A 21,132-nucleotide genomic window follows, 5' to 3' on the forward strand; every position below is an offset into this window, starting at 1 on the left:
GGACAAGTAGCTTTTAACAGCTATTTTTGCAAAGTTCTTTTCAAAACACACTGTTTTGTATGTATGATTTCTTACTTTCTATAAAGTACACTAGATAATAGAGCGACACTAAAATCATTTTGACTAACATGTCGGTGGCTAAGCTGGAGGTGCATAGCTTGAAGTTGGTCCCGTGTCTTCATGACCTCCTTGCAGGCAGGTGAGAAGCGGTTGCCGAGGACTTTGTCTTTCTTACACTGGGTCACCATGGGTGAGTCCTGGACCAGGTCCTCTCTCTGCGCATTGCTTCGCTCAAATTTACCCTGCCAAGTAATAGGAACAGAGACACGTTTTTCTTCACATTTCTTCTTTGTTTCTATTTGCTGCATTTTTTTTTACCACTCCTTCTTTTTGGTTTGCTTTTGTTTCTGTTGTATATCTCCCGTCAGGCTCCAATTTCATTGCAATTCTCAGATTACCATTCTTAAAAAAATATCTCTAGTATTCCTTTTTCTTTCCTCAACTCATATGGAGAACAGCATAAGCAAAAGCAGTCAAAATGTGCTCTTTGTTCATTATGTTCTTTATACTTGGAATTCATCAGAATTACTCAGCTTAGAGGATTCTGTGAAATTACGTTCCCATTGAAATCTGCCTAATTCACGCACACAAAATGAAGAGATGACAGTATTTTATTTACACTCCCCCAAAATAGGGCTAAAATGATATAAACAAACCCTGATCTATTCTGTATAGCAAAACAATATCAATCATTGCTATGATATACTATCTTTCTCATTTAATCAATACAAGAAATATACTTTGATTTGATGATACAGAGTATTGATGCCATCTCACCTTGACTGTGATGGCCTTGTCAGAGAAACAAGTTCTGCCCCATCCAACATTCAGGGAGAATCCCACCTGAGGACCAATCGCCAGCTGACTCCCACGACCATGCATTCCCATCTCATCCAGATGAAGATGATGATGGTTGTCATGAGCAACGACTGGAAGGGAACGGGCTGAGGCGTTGGAGGATGGAATAGGATGATGTAAGCCCAAAGTGTGACCATGATGATACTCATCACTATGATAGTGAAGACCAACCGGGTCGCCATGGTAATGCTCATCACTATGAGAATGGTGGTGGTAATGAAGACCTTGTGGAGCACTGTGGTTGTGAAGATCATGGTTGCCATGGAAATGATGTTCATCACTGTGATAATGCAGACCAACTGGGTCGCCATGGTAATGCTCATCACTATGAGAATGGTGGTGGTAATGAAGACCTTGTGGAGCACTGTGGTTGTGAAGATCATGGTTGCCATGGAAATGATGTTCATCGCTGTGATAATGCAGACCAACCGGGTCGCCATGGTAATGCTCATCACTGTGAGAATGGTGATGGTAATGAAGACCTTGTGGAGTACTGCCATTGTTCAGATCATGGTTGCCATGGAAATGATGTTCATCACTATGGTGATGGATACCAGGTACATTAGCATGGTAATGTTCATCACTGTAGTCATGGTAATGATAATGATTGAGAGGCGTGGGAACAGTTGCAGGTTCATCCGACTTAAAGGGTGGAGGTAAGTCAGCTGCAAACTGCATGCAGAACACCTGAAAATAAGCAACACAGGAAAGTTCTGAATAAAACACCACAGAAACAAAATTAATATAGAAGCAAAGCAGTCAAACAACATAGAAACATGTATCTGCATAAGAAGTTATCTGACAGTCTGTTTATTAGATCTTTAGTGTACTTCACATTATACCCACACTTACTATTCCAGGACCGCCCATATGATATATTCTTAAACCATGAAGAAATTTGGCACTTAGTTACACTACATCAAAGTAGTACGAAAATGGCAGTAAGAACTGCTTACTGACACGAAGAATACTCCAATACCTGTCTTTCATCATCATAATGGTGATGGTGATGGTGGTAGTTGCCATGGTGATGGTTGCTAAGTGGTAGAGGAGTTGCCTCATCCTTTTCACTCTGCTCCAGCTGCACTGCTGGGAAGATCTGCAGTTCCACACCCTTGTGTCGAGGGCTCTGGAGGTCAGCATTCAACTTGACCATTATGGTGCGGTCATCGGTCATATTGTCTGCAGCCTTGGCCGTAATCTGAAAAAAAAAATCATATTAAAACCTGTGTCCTGGTTTGTACTCCATGAACATTTCCTTTAAGACAAATATCTTCAATTTGTGACAGGAGGAGCATTCAATAATTTTCCTGCCATATCGTTGTCTACTACCAGGAGAGATTTTGTCATTTGAAAATAAAAAGGGCAGATTTCAAATGAAAATGGTTACAAAAACCAGCACTTCCAGTTTAGCTGGTGTTATCTTAATACATGCCTTTGACAGGATGATAAATCTATCAGCACAAGAGATCAGACATCAAGATAAAGCAACCTCTTTCACTGGTCATCAAATCAATATAAATGTTACATTTGATGCTTACCACATATAAAAGCATAAATTGCATATATGCTAACATAATGATTAAATGTACAAACAACCGCAATAGACTGAAGACTCACATTTAGGAAGAAGTTCCTGGTAACAATCTTGACAAACTGGTCCAGGTCCATATTGCTAAAGGCTTGGTCAAAGTATTCACTGAAGGAGCTGTGCTGATGGTGGTGATAATGATGTCTAAAGTGAGCATCACCAGTTCCATTGTATGCCCCATGACGGTGAAGATGGGTGTGTTCATGGCTGCCATGGTGATGGTAGTCATGGAGATGACTGTCACCATGATGGAAGACCGAATGGTTGTGGGGCACGTGGAAGCCGAAGCGACGGTCAATGATTTGCAAGATCTGCTTCATCCTGGCATCCTGAGGGGCAGAGCTGGCTGGTTTCTGGGTTTCAGTTAATGTCATGTTATCAGCATCTGAAACAGAGGTCATGTGCTCTGTGGGTGTGGCATTCACAGGATCACTAGTAGGCGTTGGCTCATGTGACTGGCCAAACCAAGTATCAATGTAGTCATAGACTCGGTCCATCATAGAGGAAAACGCTGAAGAGTATCTAGTGTGGACTTCCTTTTTCACAGATTCTGTGTCGACACTGGCTGGAAGATCCCTGATAAAATGAGGATGATTCTGCAAAGGCACCGCATAGGGGCGGGGCACAGGATGGTTGTGCTCATAGGTTACCTCCTTGACTTGGCCTCCAATATGGTAGCGCAAAGTGTGATTGTGTGGATTGTCATTAACTACCAGGGAGTGATGCATGGCATCATAGTAGTGATGCTCATCACTTCCGCTGTGGTGGTATCCATGATGATGATCTCCCAGAAGACTGCTGTGATGATGTTCGTCGCTTCCATCATGATGGGCATAATGATGCTGATTGGAATAATCTGCAGAGGGAATACGGTCAACCTTGTACACAGTATGAGAATGCTCATATTGCAGAGGTTTACCATTCTCATCAACATGGTGGTAGTCTGTGTGGTTATGTGTGTGATCCTCCATCTTTGTCACATTATAGATTGGATGTGGATAATGATGATGTTCATCACTCCCACTGTGGTGGTAACCATGGTGATGATCTCCAAGGGGCAATGGGTGACCATGATGATGTTCATCACTTCCACTGTGATGGTAACCATGGAGATGATCTCCAAGGGGCAGTGGGTGACTATGATGATGTTCATCACTTCCACTATGATGGTATCCATGGTGATAACCTCCAAGAAGACTTCCATGATGTTCATCACTTCCACTGTGGTGGTCTCCATGGTGATAATCTCCATGGTGATACCCTCCTAGAAGATTTCCATGATGATGCTCATCACTTCCAAAGTGATGATCATGGTGATACTGATCTGTGGAGCGAAGAGGTTTGACCTTATACACAGTATGAGAATGCTCATACTGAAGTGGTTTACCATTCTCATCAACATGGTGGTAGTCTGTATGATTATGTTTTTGTCCTTCCATCTTTGTCACATTATAGATTGGATGAGGGTAATGATGATGTTCATCACTTCCACTATGGTGGTAACCATAATGATGATCTCCAAGGGGCAGTGGGTGACCATGATGATGTTCATCACTTCCACTGTGGTGGTCTCCATGGTAATAACCTCCTAGAAGACTTCCATGATGATGTTCATCACTTCCACTGTGATGGTAACCATGGAGATGATCCCCAAGGGGCAGTGGGTGGCCATGATGATGTTCATCACTTCCACTATGATGGTTTCCATGGTGATAACCTCCTAGAAGACTTCCATGATGATGTTCATCACTTCCACTGTGATGGTAACCATGGAGATGATCTCCAAGGGGCAGTGGGTGACCATGATGATGTTCATCACTTCCACTGTGGTGGTCTCCATGGTGATAGCCTCCTAGAAGACTTCCATGATGATGTTCATCACTTCCACTGTGATGGTAACCATGGAGATGATCTCCAAGGGGCAGTGGGTGACCATGATGATGTTCATCACTTCCACTATGATGGTATCCATGGTGATAACCTCCCAGAAGACTTCCATAATGATGTTCATCACTTCCACTGTGGTGGTCTCCATGGTGATAACCTCCCAGAAGACTTCCATGATGGTGTTCATCACTTCCACTGTGGTGGTCTCCATGGTGATAATCTCCATGGTGATAACCTCCTAGAAGACTTCCATGATGATGCTCATCACTTCCAAAGTGATGATCATGGTGATACTGATCTGTGGAGGGAAGAGGTTTGACCTTATACACAGTATGAGAATGTTCATACTGAAGTGGTCTACCATTCTCATCAACATGGTGGTAGTCTGTATGATTATGTTTTTGTCCTTCCATCTTTGTCACATTATAGATTGGATGTGGATAATGATGATGTTCATCACTTCCACTATGGTGGTAACCATGGTGATGATCTCCAAGGGGCAGTGGGTGACCATGATGATGTTCATCACTTCCACTGTAATGGTATCCATGGAGATGATCTCCAAGGGGCAATGGGTGACCATGATGATGTTCATCACTTCCACTATGATGGTTTCCATGGTGATAACCTCCTAGCAGACTTCCATGATGATGTTCATCACTTCCGCTGTGGTGGTGTCCATGGTGATAACCTCCTAGAAGACTTCCATAATGATGTTCATCACTTCCACTGTGGTGGTCTCCATGGTGATAACCTCCTAGAAGACTTCCATGATGATGCTCATCACTTCCACTGTGGTGATCGCCATGGTGATAACCTCCTAGAAGACTTCCATGATGATGTTCATCACTTCCACTGTGGTAGTCTCCATGGTGATAGTCTCCATGGTGATAACCTCCTAGAAGACTTCCATGATGATGTTCATCACTTCCACTACGGTGGTCTCCATGGTGATAATCTGCCATTATATGTCCATGATAAATGCTATCATGTATTTGACTGTCCTGGAGATCTTTATGTATGTGGTTTGCTGCCATCCATTTACTTTCTGCTGTGCCAAACGTCCATCTTAATGGAGAGTCAAAATGATGGTAATAGTGTGAGTGGGTATTGGTGGGGTCCCTCAGCACCATCTCATACTTGTCTTTGATGCGAAGGTGTACTTGAAGCTCTCTAGGTGCAGATTCTCCTGGAAGGAGACTAACGTTAAAGTGCATTGGTCCTTTCAGCAAACTGTATGGGGTGAGTTTGTCGGAAGGTCCCAGAAATGATGCACCAAGCCCAACGCCCAACAGCTCAGGTTTCACCTACAACAAAATATAGCAATGGAGCAAATAATCTTATTGATAATATCATACAGACTGTATTTGCTGCTAATCATACAGAAATGATACGCATTTGACTCGCATTTAAAATTACATGAAATTTCCAGCTGCCTTTTATGAACTATGAGAAAGGAATGGTCTACCCATTTATGCCCCCCTCAAAAAAAACTGAGTAAACATTTTAAGTTTACTCTTTCAAAAAACAATTTTCTTGTGTAGAAATAAGCTATAGATTATTGTGTGATTCCGTGAGGTGCTCAGAGCTTTTAACTGGGGGGGGGGGGGGGGGGGGGGGGGGGGGGGGGGGCCATAATTGTGTTTTTTCAATTAATTCATATAAAGAATCATATTTTTAATTTTGATTGCTGAAATAAATTTATTTTAGTATAATTATGCTTCTAAAGATGTGTATGACAAATTCTGCTGAAAAAACAACAAAAACAAAAGTTCGAAAAAACAGAGAAATACATAAAAAATGATAAAACAATAAAAAACATAAGAAATTAATTTTGGTACTGAATTTTTTTTTTACGCACAAATATTCGGAATGTCACTAAGAATATTTACACCAGAAATCAGCATTCCATAAGCTTTTATAAGCCAATTACAGACGAAAATGAAGTTTTTTGCATATATTTGCATAATTAATTAATTTAAAATAGAAATGCATTTTTTTTTGAAAATTTAACTTAACAATCTTGTAGGTTACATCCGGCTTTATGTTCATGCAAAATTTTGCGGTGATCGCGCGATCAACAGCCGAGATCTGAAGGGGGGCCATAATGCCCCCCTCCCCCAGAATTCAAGCTTGCTAAATAGCCCAGGTACAAAGTTAGGGTTAATGTCTCTACCATTCATCATTACTACATCATTATGATGATTGTATTTCCATGAAACCAAGTGAAAAAAAAAAAAACTAAGTATCAATATGGGGCGATTTATATTGATCATCAGAGTTACTATGAGATTATCTGGTATAGTGATAGGGTAATTACCAAATAGCCAATACATGAAATGTAAGAACATATCGTACACTTTCTGAAAAACATGCAGTTTATTCAAGTTGGGTCTTCATCACAGGCAAAATGACAAGCATAGAGGGTAAGCGATACTTACACAATGTATATGGACTGCAGACATACATGTATAATAAGACAATGCTGTTATAAGTCTGTAGTCCATACATGTGTCTGCTTTGAATACCCTTTGTTTGAATTTTGCTGACAAACTTTGTCCTAACTAAAGAACAGTGACACTCTGACTTACCTCCATAGACCTTGGCTTCTTACTGTTGGTTACCGTTTGCACAGTCTTTCCATCAGCATCACCCTGTGGATTATTGATTCACGTATGCAAAAAGGTTTAATTATTTCAACATTTTGTCCTCATCTCAAGAAACTAATGCTTTACTAGTTTTTAACACATATTCTGAAAATTTATGCTAAAATATCACACTGTATCATTCAAATAAGCATACACTCTTCCCAAATACAAATTATTCTGTTACTTATTTATGAAATACAGCTGAAAATATAGTTTCAATAGTTACCTCCGCCAAGGGAGGATGTTATGTTTTCGTTACCGTTGGTTTGTGTGAGTGTAATTCGTTAGTTAGTTTGTCTGTGTGCAAAATAACTCAAAAAATAGTTAACGGATTGGGATGAAACTTGCAGGAAAGATTAAGAATGACACAAGTAACAAACAATTAACTTTTGGTAGTGATCCGAGAATTTTGGGGGAATTTATGAAGGATTTTTCATATTTTGGCAGGTATAGGGTCAATGAACTTGGGAGTTCAGGCTGCGCGTATTTGAGGTTTGCCTGCGCGCACTAAAATGCGTGCTCTAGTTTCTGCTGGGGCGAGGTGCGCCGTGCAGCTGAGGGTTTATGATGTAACAAAGGCTTCTATATTGGGAAAGCAGGCAACTTTCAGCACACAATGCTATAAGTACGTATGGGTGGAAATCACTGATATCTCTATGGAAGAACAATCTCAGTGTTGAAAATGATTTGCATGCTTGGCGGAGGTCTGCGCTCTCAAAGTGCTTCTCTAGTTATGTTTTTGTTCTAACAGAAGTCAACCAATTGCAGCTTAAAATGATGTACATGGTCTCACTGTGGTGTGAAGTCATGATTGATGTGTGCTTGTCTTTGAGCAACCCCAAAATAGGGAGCTTTAGATTTGCAACACGGATGTTTAGACGATTGCATTTGCCGTTCTTCTCTCTCCCTGCATCATGTTGTAAAGTAGCTTCAGATCTCGCGAAGAAGCAACCTATTAACAAAGCAAAATGGGGCTCTCATATGATTACTGCATCAAGTAGCTCTCTGTGTCGTGAATTTGAGTAAACACAAAATGGGCCCCGAACTGACAGTGATAACACAGACAATGCAAGATTGATTTTGATAAGCGATTTTGCACAGGCACAGAATAGGTTTTGTCTTTTTTTCCTCTGTAACGTCTGTGTCGCAAATATCTAAAGCTCCCTATTGTATCATGTCTGCATGCGGTTTTTGTGATAGTGATATTTAGATGTCAGTAGTAGACTTGCCTCAAAGTAGGTCAACGGTTTACTGCTGAAGGCAAACAGCGGCCGCTTCTCTGTGGGCGTCGTCAGGTTGAGGGTGTAGTCTTGTCTACGGACGTCGAAGCGGACTGATCCATTCAGGAAGAGGGATGAGTTGAGGGACACCTTGAGGGCAACACCGGTCTTGATGGCATCATGGATACTCACTCCCATACTCCCTGTCATCTGCATGGCTAGGCTGAAGGAAATAAGACACGAAAGTCTTAATTCACATCTACAGTAGATGTGGAGTTAGTATATCATATCTGACAATCGTCAACCACACAGGACCAATCTTTTCCTCTCAGTAAACTAATACTGCATTACAATTGTTGCAGAGCCTCCACGGAAGTAGGCCTACTGTATATGCCGAATATTTCGCGAGGTTTTTATTTTTGCGAATTTCGCAAATCAGGTGCTATTCGCGAAATTAAAGAAACGCAAAAATAATGACTCTGATCCCGATGTGAATGTGACGTACACATGTACACTTCTCCGTTAAGTACAAGACTTCACGATCGCAAATTTGAGTACTCGCGAAATCGTTGGGAATTCCCGATTTGCGAAAAATTAGACTCACGAAATATATGGCGTATACAGTATTTGATTTTCAAATAAGATTGTTTACATATACATTGTGCAGATATCATTGAAAATTACAATAATGCAGCTTCCTGTGGTACCATGGTAGCCATTGTCTAGTTTCATACGGAGGATCATGATCTATGAAATCTATGAAAAATATGAACTGAACAAAAGTGTTTCCTTTCTTTTCTTTCTTTTTTTTGGCAAAGTGTAAGATTGTGGCTGCGGGTGAACAGAGAGGACTGAGATTGTGGCTATGGGTGAACAGAGAGGACTGATAATTTTAATCATGTCTTCTGAGTGAATTAAGGGGTAATATTAACTCGTACATCCTCAGAGAACTACAACATAGGGTGACGTTACATTCGATTTGATATAATCTCAGTGAACTAAGAGGTGAAGACATTTTATATACTCTAAGAGAACTATAGTATGAAGCTAACTGAGAGAAATAATCAAAGGGTGCATCTTAACCCGTTGAGGACAGACTGATTTTGCTACAACACGCATTTCCCATAGACAGCTGCCCAAGTGTACTCGGGAGTCATCCTCAAAGGGTTAAAGAACACATATAAATGCACGACAAAGTCCTATCATGGAATTTAAACTGCCTTGATGTGTGAACCATTTAGCTACTTAAATTGAACTGTCCCAGTGCTATAGATTTAAAAAAAATCCTCTCCTTCTACAGTGGAAGATGTTGGAGATGACAAGAAAGCAAACTACTGTAAGAGCCAGTAATAAACAGAAAAAGCATGAGTGCTCACCGAGGATTGAAAGTACCATTGATACCGATTTGAGAGGGAGGGGCACCAAACATTAGCTGCGGCAATGAAGGCTCAATATTTATTGCTCCTGCACCGTCGATCGCTGTAACGGCTGAGCCGGAAAGCTTAAGAGTCAGTGGAATACCCAGGGAGGTGGCAACCCGAAGGCTGCCCTCGCTCAGCGAGGCCGCCTTCTGGAAGGACATCTGAAGGTTTTCCAGCATCTGCACAAAGCTGGTCATGTGACAGAGCTCTGTTGGAATGGGAGAAAAGCAATTCTAACGTCTATCTCTGATTTTCCTGACTTTGAAATTCCGAAGTGCACATTGCATTATAAAGTATTTTTTGTTTCAGATACCGGGCTGCAATAGATGATGTCCACTGATTCTAATATATCAACAAGAACAAAACAGAGTTTGCTTGTTTCAGTTTTCAATCTGACAAGATGGCTGCATGCCCCATATTCAGCTGTACTAGCTGGTCTTCCATGGGGTCCAGTTTGATGTGAGGCAGGGCCATTTCACTTTGTTATGCACCCTGCTCTTAATTGCAATGAATAAATGAAGCAGGATCTTTTATGTGCATGAGTTGTGACTCTCTTACACACCAGACCTCCATTTTTTTGTCATATATATTTAACATACATATAAGATTAAACCACTCTCATTATACGATGAAATTAATATCTTATTATTGTTTCCTGTATGGTGCAATCCCACTTTACTGGACAATGCAAATTGAATGAGATTTTACAATAGAAAAAAAAAATTTTCATGAAAAAAACAAAAAACGTAATATGTTCCCTTTGATTTATTTAACTTGGAAAGTGAAACGTGAAGTTAAAAAAAGGGTGAATAATTAAAAGACATTCATCACAACCACCCAAACACTATTACCTCTACAAGATGAGGTCTATGGGGACGTGCAGATCTATGATTGACAGTATACAGGATAAAAGCACCAATATATTTTTTATGTCACTGGGTGCAGGGTTTTGTGAATAAAAGACTGATTCATATCAGGAATATTTCTGTCCAAGGTCTGACAGACTGCCTCACATTAACCTCTTTGGATTTGGAACTTACCAGATTCGACTGGTGGAAAATGAAATCCCCTGAATTCGTTTCCAAACGACTTGAGGTAAATGTTAATGGCAGGCTCTGCCTCACTCCGAGTCGCGATCCCAAGCTAAAGGGACGAAAAAAAATATATTCAGTGGTGACAACTGCCTGAAAACAATCACATGTCAGAAATAATACTGTACAAAACTTAATCACGAGAAAAGACATAGTCTTCTTCCAAGATTTAATCTAATGGTGGTAATAAATAATTCATTGAAATATACAATGAGTTTCACTCAATCTTTCTTATGAACAATAAGGTTGATGTTCTGAGTTATACAATTGTCAATAAAAGGGAGCTTTAGGTCTGCAACACGAACACTAGGAAAATGCTATTTAGGCAAAAAAAAGGTTCTCCGCACATGCGTGAGATAGTTGTTTCCATTGTCCAACCCGTAAGGAGGCATCGTCTTTAAATAGCGTTTGCATTGCAAATCGCTTTTGATGCAGGTGCAACTTTCACTGTCTGAATATAGTTTATGGAAGCCACCAGGATTTCAAAGCTACTATGCAGACAGGGACTACTTTTATGTTATCTTCTTGTCATACTTTGAAGACTCAAATCACTTTGAAGACTCAAATATTTTTTTTTTCAAATACATCCATATCAGGCTGGCACCAAGACTAGTCTTGATTACATCATCACCAGTGGTCACCTGGGTTGTGATGTCATTCAGCAGCTGGTCAGAGGACGGGTCACCTCCAAACGTGTATGCCGTGTCCATCAGTTTCTGGAGACCTCTGGCCCTGAAGCCCAACTCCAGGAAGTTGAGGCCGACTCCCATGAGGTGTGCATTGAGCTTAGCAGCCCCGCCCCTTGGGAATGGCGAATCAGGTGACATGATGTACTTCAGGCTGGAAAACACGCCCACTCTATTTTCCGCTGCAGTCATAAGAAGAAAAGTTAGTGGATTATTGAAGTCTGATTTTCAGGGCAGCCTAATTCATACATTCATGTTATTTTGGTATCACAGTGTACCAATTACAGCAACAATATGATAACAAAAACAAAATGTTAATAACTATACTCTGTAACAGTGTGAGTCTAGCTGATGTGCATTTCAAAATTGCAAAGTTTGAATTCAGTATACAAATGATGCACAGGACAGAGTGGATCAGTGAGAATTGGATGCGCGAGTTTAACTTTGGAACTGTTTGAAGTTTAAACGAGCGCAGCGAGTGTGTTTTAGACTGTTCCAAATTTAAACGAGACCATCCAATTCTCACTGATCCACAAAATTGGCCTGTGCATCATTTGTGTTATAAAATGGGCCCGTAAATTCATGAAATACAACCACTTTCCCCATCATGCATCCAGCACACCTACAACACTAAACAAGACTTGAGCCATGCGTTCGGATTTTACCAGACACATGGCTCAGTGTGGATCAGTACAAATCGATGCATGACCATTGACCAATCAGATTGCAGAGATTCTAAAGCTCATTTTATAATGTTTTCTAATCTCACCTGATGATAATCCAGCCTTGTAACTTTTGGAGTACTGTATTCCAAAGTCTGTATTTTGCAGACTATCATACAAGTGACTCGCAACCTTTGACCTGCAAGAAATGTGAAGACATTGAAAAAAAATTGCAATGTATATAGTGAAAGTTGTTATATCCAACTGTTATTCCTGAAGCGCCCTGTGCATTCATCAAAGGGTACCAGGTAGGTAGAACAAAATGCGATGATCAATAGTACCCTCACAGTTACTGTATACGCTATAATTTTCGCGTACATAAATTTTCGCGAATTGCCGCTGTCACACATTTTTGCGAGTGGTTAAATTCGCGATTGGGGGACCAGAGAAAATATGAAGTGGCAAAGAAAGTGTGAATTTTCAACTTACTAGCAAATAAGAATGATACTAGTTATACACTGCATGAAAAAAACTTACCAAACGCTGCGAACTAGTAAGTTAGAATTCAACATTTTTGAAGTGGTTAAGTCCATCGCGCTAGATTTCTGACGATTGGTCCCCTTGCGATAATGGATTGGTTCTCTACACTGCTACAGTATTCGTAAGTACACGTGGACGTGCGTAAACAAGCTTAGCCAGTATGGTCTGTTCGGTAAGCCGTGACATGGTATACTAGTACTGAAATGTTCGTATCATCAGGGCAAGGGATTCAGTTTGGAAGGTAATATTTTCGCGTGTTGTTAATTTCGCGAATAGCTCTTGACTCGCGAAATTCGCGAAAATAAAACCCCCGCGAAATATATAGCGTATACAGTATATGTTTCAACAAGCTGCATGCGATATACTCTTGCACAGTATGATGGATACTGCTATCAAAATTCATTATGGATGTTATGTGGAAACTATGATCAAATATGTGACCCGCTACAACAAAAGGATCCTAAAGTCGCTGCCAAACGAGCCAATCATGGCCCAGAAAAATTTTATTTTCAGGCCTTTCCTTTTATCATTTAGCTTCGAAATTTTGGCAGATGATAGAAGATACATTAGACTACAAAATTATTTTAGAAACAGAAATTTCAACGTTTTGACAGATTTTGGTGATCTCACTTCAAACTCGATTTTCTCAGCTCACCTGTCAGCGACTTTAGGATCCTTTTGTTGTAGCGGGTCACATATGATCTCAGACTGCAATACTGTCGCTCTAATTTTTGGCTAATATTTTGTTTTTTGGTTGTTACCCAACTGAAATTGTGTCATCACAGTATTATTTCACACATTTCTTGTGCATGCATGTTAATTTTAGAGCAAAAAAAAGTTTCTGAAGACATATGGGTGAGAACTGTGAATCCCTTTAAACAAATGTGTAAAAGGTGTAATACACTTTGAATAAAAAGCAATTAACCCAATATTTTTCTACCGCTCATTTCATTCAAGGAATCAAAATGGATTTTAACACATCTTCATACCGGTATACAATGAAACTTATTTTCTTTTGAGACCTCTTGAAAAATTCATCTGTTAGCTCTCAATACAACAATACTGCATAAACTTATGAATTGTATGTGCACCTCATATAAAGAAACCCTATTCTTCTTTGAAGATTGATAGTAACCAACGCAATCCAAAATCAATATGCAAACACGAGGTTAGCATGTGCATTATAATGATCTCACATAAATAAGACTTCATATCTTTGTAATAATGAACTTACTGTCATGTGTTCAACAAGATGACAGTTTCTGCCACACATCTAGATCACATAAATGTTTTATTCACGATTCATCTTCCGGTACCTTACTTTTTCTGCTCAAGACATTATAATGCCTTGAAAACTATACATGTTGTACTTTGTTGTTTAAAGTACATGTACCAATGTGATAATGCTTTTATGACAATTAAAAAGAGAGACTGTTCCCTACATGCTTAAAGGGATCGTATAGCTGTGGTTGAGACTTAACTTCAGGTTTCTAACATTTTTTGGTGAAACAATGAGAAAAATCTTATGAAATATAGTAGAGGATGTAATTTCAAGAGGAATTCAACATTCATTTGATGAAAATGGGTTTTGAAATGGTTGAGATATCCAAAACAGATCAATCCTAATAAAAGATGGGATCCACCTTTCATTACAATTATTTCCTTTGTTCTACTCCGTTTTTGGATGTCAGCCATTCAAAAACCGATTTTCATCAAACAAACTTTGAATTCCTCTTAGAATGGTATGCTCGTACCATCATATAAGTGGTTTCTTGATATCTCGCAAAAAGTCAAACGCCCAATTCTCATCTCCACCAATACTATACCATCCCTATAAAAATTTGTACATATTTTCAATGATTTTAAGTTCTCCAAGTTTTTAATTCCTACTTGAATAAGAAGGCTAGGTCCTACTCATAAATAATTTTCAATAATTTAACATTTCAAAAAAAAACAGACACTCACACATTGCGAGGCACCTGCATGCTGGGGTTCTTCAGGGCCTCAAAATGAGACGAAACAAAACTGATCACCTGCCGGCTAGTCTCCGACTCCAGGCTTTTGATCACAATCTGCATGACGGGCTCTGATGGTTTACTGTCCATGAGGACAACGAATGCTGCTATGCGGACTTCAGCACAGTTCTCCCTGTCAAGGAACTCATGCAGGAGTATCTGGGACACCTAGAAAGCAAAAGTTCTCAGAGTCTTAGAGTGATGTGGCCTCCTCATACAATATTTCAAGTTTGGAGTGGAAGAATATGACATATTACAAAGTGGGCAGCATTTCACCTATTTTGTAATGAGATATACTGATACAATACCTATCCACTTGATGACATTATTAGTTACCCCCTGCTTGTTCACGAAATACGGGCAAATATCTACAGTCTGGTGCCATATTCCATGAGGCCGGAGGCCGAATGGAATATGGCACCAGACCGTAGATATTTCCTGTATTTCGTAAGAACAAGCAGGGGGTAACGATTTTATCTTTTTAAGTGTAAGTGCTAACCTTCTTCTCGCTGATTTCCCCTCATGAATGATGTTGAAATCGCCGGCTGTCAGCCATGACCATGTATTGACTTAGGCCTACGTCTCGCGAGCTGATTACTGTATGCGCGCATACAAATACGTACATTACACGCCATATACTGCAGTAGCCAGGTTGTCGTTTATCAAGTGTCTAGTGGTCTCAGGTTATGTGCGTAATACGCTTGAGGACCGCACGCTGTCCATTTGTTTTGTACAGCAGGATTAGCGTGCACTTTCCTATAAGCGTCTTTGGTACACACGCAGCTAGCTGTGTAATATCATGACGTCATATCACGGAATACGGAAAATATTCAGTGGTGAATTTAGCGCATGCGCACAATATGACCTTATCACGGAATACGGGATATATTCAGTGGTTGATTGACCAATGAGATTACAGAATTCACGATCACTAAAAGATAATACTTTATATCTCTAACCCGTTGAGGATGGGCCGATATTGCTCCAACATGCATTTCCCATAGACATCTGCCCAAGTATATTTGGGACTCGTCTTCAACGGGTTAATGTCAAGTAGCAGGTATATAGGCCTATTTAATAGTCAAGGTAAAATTGCTACAAAATTGTTATTTGTATTTTTCCTTATGTTTCTTTACTAGTCCTGTAGCGTGAGTGAATTTTCTGTCATAATGCACACAAGTTATCATTAGTACACTGTATGTCAAAGTCCTAAAATGCCATGTTAGGAGTGAGCTGTTTAAAGTACTCCCTTAATCAGCACGACTGTCTTCGGAATTAAAAACATACAAAATTCATCTTACTGAACGCAAAAAAATAACTAAATAAATAAATAAAATAAATAGATAAATAAATAAATCACACATTGATTTCCAGTATCACACACCTTAGCAATGGGGAAATTATGATTGTTACCACTGTACATGAATGCAAAACTTAATTTAAACAAGGCTGAACTCACATGCTTTCTGGACTGAGTTCTGGTCAGTCTGCGGAGTGAATAGATGGCTTGGCATCGAAGGTCAGACGTCGCCTTGGGATTCTGGACCAGGTCTTCCAAGTTCCTGGACTGGTTCATCAGTCCTGCATTGCCCAGGGCCTTGAGATATGCCAGCCTCTGCCACTCAGGATTGCTAGCATGGATTCCATCGTAAAGAGGCTACAAAAATTGTCAATAAAATTGCAAAATTTATCTGTAATCGTCCAGGGAGGCATTGCATTGCATCCCTCACACTCATCATTACACTTCTACAACAACTGAGAGAGAGAAAAAAAAACACAAAACATCATGACATAGAAGGACAGAATATCACACTCCAGATAAACTTCTGATTGAACCCATGAACAGTAAAAATCTCATTGGTTTGTATATTCAATAACATCTTTGAGCATCAAGAGTCTGATATACAATTGTATAACACCCAGTATACTATACTAGTAAACAAAAAATATATATATAAATATATATATATATATGTATATATATGTGTGTGTGTGTGTGTGTGTGTGTGTGTGTGTGTGTGTGTGTGTGTGTGTGTGTGTGTGTGTGTGTGTGTGTGTGTGTGTGTGTGTGGTGCTTAATGCTGGTACCTTCAAGTATGTAAAACTCATATGATTTTACTTTTCCTGTTTGCCACAAATGGCATGGCAGAAATACAATTCCTTGGGAATTATGCTAACTCTAGCTCTATTCCTGGTCCATAAATCATGCAATATAAATATGTCCATGCTGACAGAGACATGTGTGTCAATCTACGAATGCCAATCAGAAATGACACTCTAATCAGAAAACAAATCATCTTGCATCTAAAGTCAAAAGTTAAAAGTCAAATCCATAACTATTTCTACCTGCAGCAAAATTTAATCAGATGTAAAATGTTACTGTTACTGGCATAACTTGCAAACATAAAAAAAAAAAATAATAATAAAAGTTCTTGCAATCCTGCTGAAAACTAAATGGAATCTAGACACTGGCTTGCAGTCACTTGCACAGTACAAAAAAAAAATGCAAGTGGGGATAACAATTGGTCATCAAAAGAAAGAATTAATGTTTCAAAGGTATTGAACAAGGTTGCAAGGTTGCAACCTGTTTGCTGTTTGCTCGCAAACTTGCAGCAAGTTCCCAAGTGTGTAGCAAGCTTGTCTATAGATACAGTTTGAACTTGCTCTTTTGTGACTGGTCAATTTGGTTACCGAATTTGCATTTTTGGAACTCCATATTTTAGAAAATACTTTGTAACACACTTACGCAAGCTAGTGCAAATTTCTATTCATTATGTGCAGACAAAGGGTTCGATCTTCCAGTGGGACTCACCTGTGAGAAAGTACTCAGCAAACTGTCATCACAGGTCCAGTCCTGTGAAGTCTGGTCCTGGATCCCTTCCCCGCACGCTTTGTTCAGGAGAGAGCCGTAAGACAGCCAGCAGGCCGTGAACAGGCTTGAAGAATTCTGAACCAATGGGACTTGGCACAGGTCCTGATGAAAAATACACATTTACATAGCACAAATGTCAGTTATGACAAAAATTCTATTAATGCCTTAGAATACCAACATAGGTATATGCTTCCACTTTGTGCTCAGTGTTTATAATATCTTAATTTTTACATGCTCATTGGAGTCGTTGCTCTATCATATGAACTCCTCACATCATTGTAAAAAAATCACAGTTATCAACTTTCTCTTTTCATAGCCATTAATATCACTTCAATCATAATTTTGCTCGTATAGTGCATGTGCATGCAGGATAAATGAAAATAATATCAAACAATGAAATATTCCTTTTCTATATCAAATCAATTAACTTTCATGTATGATTACAAATAATGAATTGAAAATGACAAAAGGGTTTCTTTACAGCTAGTAATCAATGGGTGACTTACGGCCACAAAGATATGATGATAAGGATGAAAATGATATTTACTTTAATATGTTTGATTCTGTCAATCACGAGAGATTATTTTCCCAGTCTTTTAACCTGCTTCCAAACTCAATCCTATCACACCTTAAGAACTGAGAAGAGTCATCCTGCAGAGATGATAATCTTCTCCGCATACCTACCTTGTGAGCATGAAGAAAATCAGGTGCAAAAGTGGAATGGAATCCCAGCATGGTCAGAATTTGAATCGCTCGCTCTCCTGTGATGTTTTCACACTGTAGTCTTTCCCTCAGCAGCACAACAGAATGTCCTGTGCCCAGAAGAGGTAGGGTGTCCTCAAAGAGTTGCCTTGTGATCCAGAGAAGCAGAGAAAAATCACATCAAATATACAAATGACATACATCATGCAATAATCTATAGTAATATGGTCTTATTCATACATGGTAGCCTCTTTGATCTTTTTGTAAGCACTATCCTCCTCAAAGTCAAAGGCAGTTCTATGCCCCAGCATTGCAAGTGATTGACAAATTGCTCTTGTTCAGTGTTTCATTAGTAGCCATGATGATGAAAATCACTTGCATACCAAGTTACCAACTCAGGTTGGACTCAAACCAATAATATCCCAATTACTACACAGGCATCAAATCTAGTAGACTACCAAGCTTCTGCCCAACAGCCAGTGCTGGTAGTATTGCCAGTTACCAATCCACATGCCTTGGTTGCAAAGGAGTTAATCATCTAACCCAAGGATACGCACCCAACGCAGGTTTCAAACAAAAATATCTAGAGCCATTTAAGTCCACTGCATCAAATTGTTTTGAATTTCATTCATATTCACTCTCACACACAATAATATACATAGTTCTAAACAACAAGGTTTTTTTCAATAATAAAAAAAAAAACACACAAAATTGCCCCCTCTAACCCTGTCCATGCCAGTGACTGTGGACACTGTGTACAATAGCAGGGTTTCTGTGACAACTGACACTAACAGCACACAAAGGGTTTACAAGGTTTGGCATTAAAGCGAGTCCCTGATTCCACTAACCTCAGTCTCTCTTGCAGCTTTGATTCATTGGCCTGTCTTCTCCCGTAAAGGTCAAAGATTTCAGTCAACTCCTCGCTGCTGGCCCGTTGCAGAATTTCAACCAATCGCGTGAAATTCTCTGGGGTGTCTTCTGAAATGTAGTCGGTTTGTAGATCTGTCGCTATCCCCTCGGCAAGGTCAATGACCTGACAACCATAATGAAATCAATAGATGGAGTAGTCTTCACAAAGTGAAAAAGATATTCCAACTTAAAGCATGAGAAAGGAGCAGCTCATTGACAATTTGAAATAAAAAACAAACATATTTAATGAAAGTCCTAATCATTTTAAGGTTAACAAGTCCAAATAAGTACAGTATGTCCTCGCAAACCTACATTTACTCTCCAAGGTCATATATTGTGATGCCAGTAATGCAGGCTTCTCCTTTGCTTTGCACGGAAAAGTTCAGTAATTTCACTACTTTCTCAAAATTGACATTGTTACCACGAGTGTTGCTCAACGTAATATGCAGTAGACTATACTGTAATGCTTTGTTTAATTAAGATATATTGTAGTCAAACTGCTTAAGTGTTCATTTCATATGATAATTGCAAGGGATATATATTCAGAGTGCGATTGTAGCTGTCTATAGCCACATGGCCACTCTATTTAAATTTGCATGACGCAAATCTCTCATTTGAAGAGGCACCGCGAGAGGAGGAGATTGTTTTGGTTTTGGCATGGGCTATGTAGCTCCATGGTGCGTGTGTGTGTGTACGTGTGTGTGTGTGAGTGTAGACATTCAGCGTATGCAGACAGAGCATGCTTGTACTGCAGTGACCGGAACTATTGTCATTCCATTTTGTCTCTTCCCTTCTCCCTCCCCCATCTCTCCCCCCCCCCCCCCTCTCTCTCTCCCTCTCGCTCTCCCTCTCTCTCTCTCTCTCTCTCTCTCCCTCTCTCTCTCTTTCTCAATGATCCAGTCAGCAGGCTGATTGATCCAGTCAGCAGGCTGATTGTAACCAGGGAGGTAGTCTCACCTCCCCGTTGTAACTCACTGCCAAATAGCACATTGTCAGCACCAGCAAACTGGCAATGCTCTCCTTCTTATTCCTGTATTTTCGTTATTTACGGGTCAATTTTTTTCGTTCGAAATGTAAAATGGATGACCATAGAATTTCTCAATAGAATATAAAATTGAAAACTTTAGAAAGGATAGAGAAAATTGAGTTCACTTTGAATGGTCTGCCACAGGCAGATATCCTTATCATGCTCTTACGTAATACGACAGCTGATGGAGTCATCAAACCCTGGCTTGGCCTCCAGGTTTGTCACGCCTGAGCAGAAAGTTTATTTGCAATGGACAAATACTTCGACTCCCAACTCCCAAACGACAAATCTTTAACGAGGTATAGCACCCCACTTTCTTCGTGGAAGTTGGGGTCTCGCCTCAAACGAGGGATTGACGGCATGGGAATGGCAAATACATTTTTTTCATTTTGGAACATGTCAAAAAGGCTTGATCATCTCACGATATTCTTAGATATGCCCTTATTATTGATAATTTCCTCACATACACCTCTGTTGAGATACAGATAAAAGGACAATTCCACAAAACTTTCCTACCATCTGCCGCTCTTCTTCTGAGAGCCTTGCTGCCTCCTCTGGGGGAAAGCGGTACAAGAGGCTATCCACGCCATCGTAATTGGGTGGTATGCTTATGAAGGGCTGATTTTCCAACCTCATCTTCCTTATGCTCTCAAGAATTAGATCTTGCCTGGGGGAAAAAAAAGAGATGGCATCGCAATTTCACTCAAAGGTAAACTAGTATGAACAACACATTACTATTTACAATCTTTACAACATTTCCTTCTCTACTGTAGAATCATACCTTATTTTGTTCTCAAGTTACTACATTATTTGTTCTCACTTTAGTGTGAGCATTGAGAGAAAGAGAATAAAGAAATTAGAGAGACATATTGATATTGAGATTAAGTATAAATGTATGTTTAGTATTTTTGTATGTCTACCAGAAGGGTGTAGTTATCATTCA

General features: G+C 39.7%; 1 protein-coding gene across 1 annotated transcript in view; it reads right to left on the reverse strand.

Annotated features, from left to right (window-relative positions):
* The window catches only part of LOC139728155 (uncharacterized), a 43,427-nt gene that overhangs the window by 13,563 nt on the left and 8,732 nt on the right, over positions 1-21,132 (reverse strand). Inside the window, exons 7-23 of the mRNA XM_071639121.1 lie at positions 20,706-20,856; positions 19,102-19,286; positions 18,236-18,401; positions 17,492-17,653; positions 16,139-16,336; positions 14,630-14,847; positions 12,232-12,323; positions 11,400-11,644; positions 10,726-10,828; positions 9,641-9,893; positions 8,274-8,487; positions 6,988-7,050; positions 3,958-5,703; positions 2,539-3,828; positions 1,898-2,119; positions 838-1,605; positions 129-302 (exon numbers count right to left, since the gene is read on the reverse strand). Coding sequence (XP_071495222.1) covers positions 129-302; positions 838-1,605; positions 1,898-2,119; positions 2,539-3,828; positions 3,958-5,703; positions 6,988-7,050; positions 8,274-8,487; positions 9,641-9,893; positions 10,726-10,828; positions 11,400-11,644; positions 12,232-12,323; positions 14,630-14,847; positions 16,139-16,336; positions 17,492-17,653; positions 18,236-18,401; positions 19,102-19,286; positions 20,706-20,856 — 6,250 coding nt within the window. The remainder of the gene's footprint in view (positions 1-128; positions 303-837; positions 1,606-1,897; positions 2,120-2,538; positions 3,829-3,957; positions 5,704-6,987; positions 7,051-8,273; positions 8,488-9,640; positions 9,894-10,725; positions 10,829-11,399; positions 11,645-12,231; positions 12,324-14,629; positions 14,848-16,138; positions 16,337-17,491; positions 17,654-18,235; positions 18,402-19,101; positions 19,287-20,705; positions 20,857-21,132) is intronic.

This window comes from Diadema antillarum, unplaced genomic scaffold, assembly GCF_040938485.1.
Source record: "Diadema antillarum isolate AM-2024a unplaced genomic scaffold, OU_Dant_1.0 seq00000166_RagTag, whole genome shotgun sequence".
NCBI classification, from domain to species: domain Eukaryota; kingdom Metazoa; phylum Echinodermata; class Echinoidea; order Diadematoida; family Diadematidae; genus Diadema; species Diadema antillarum.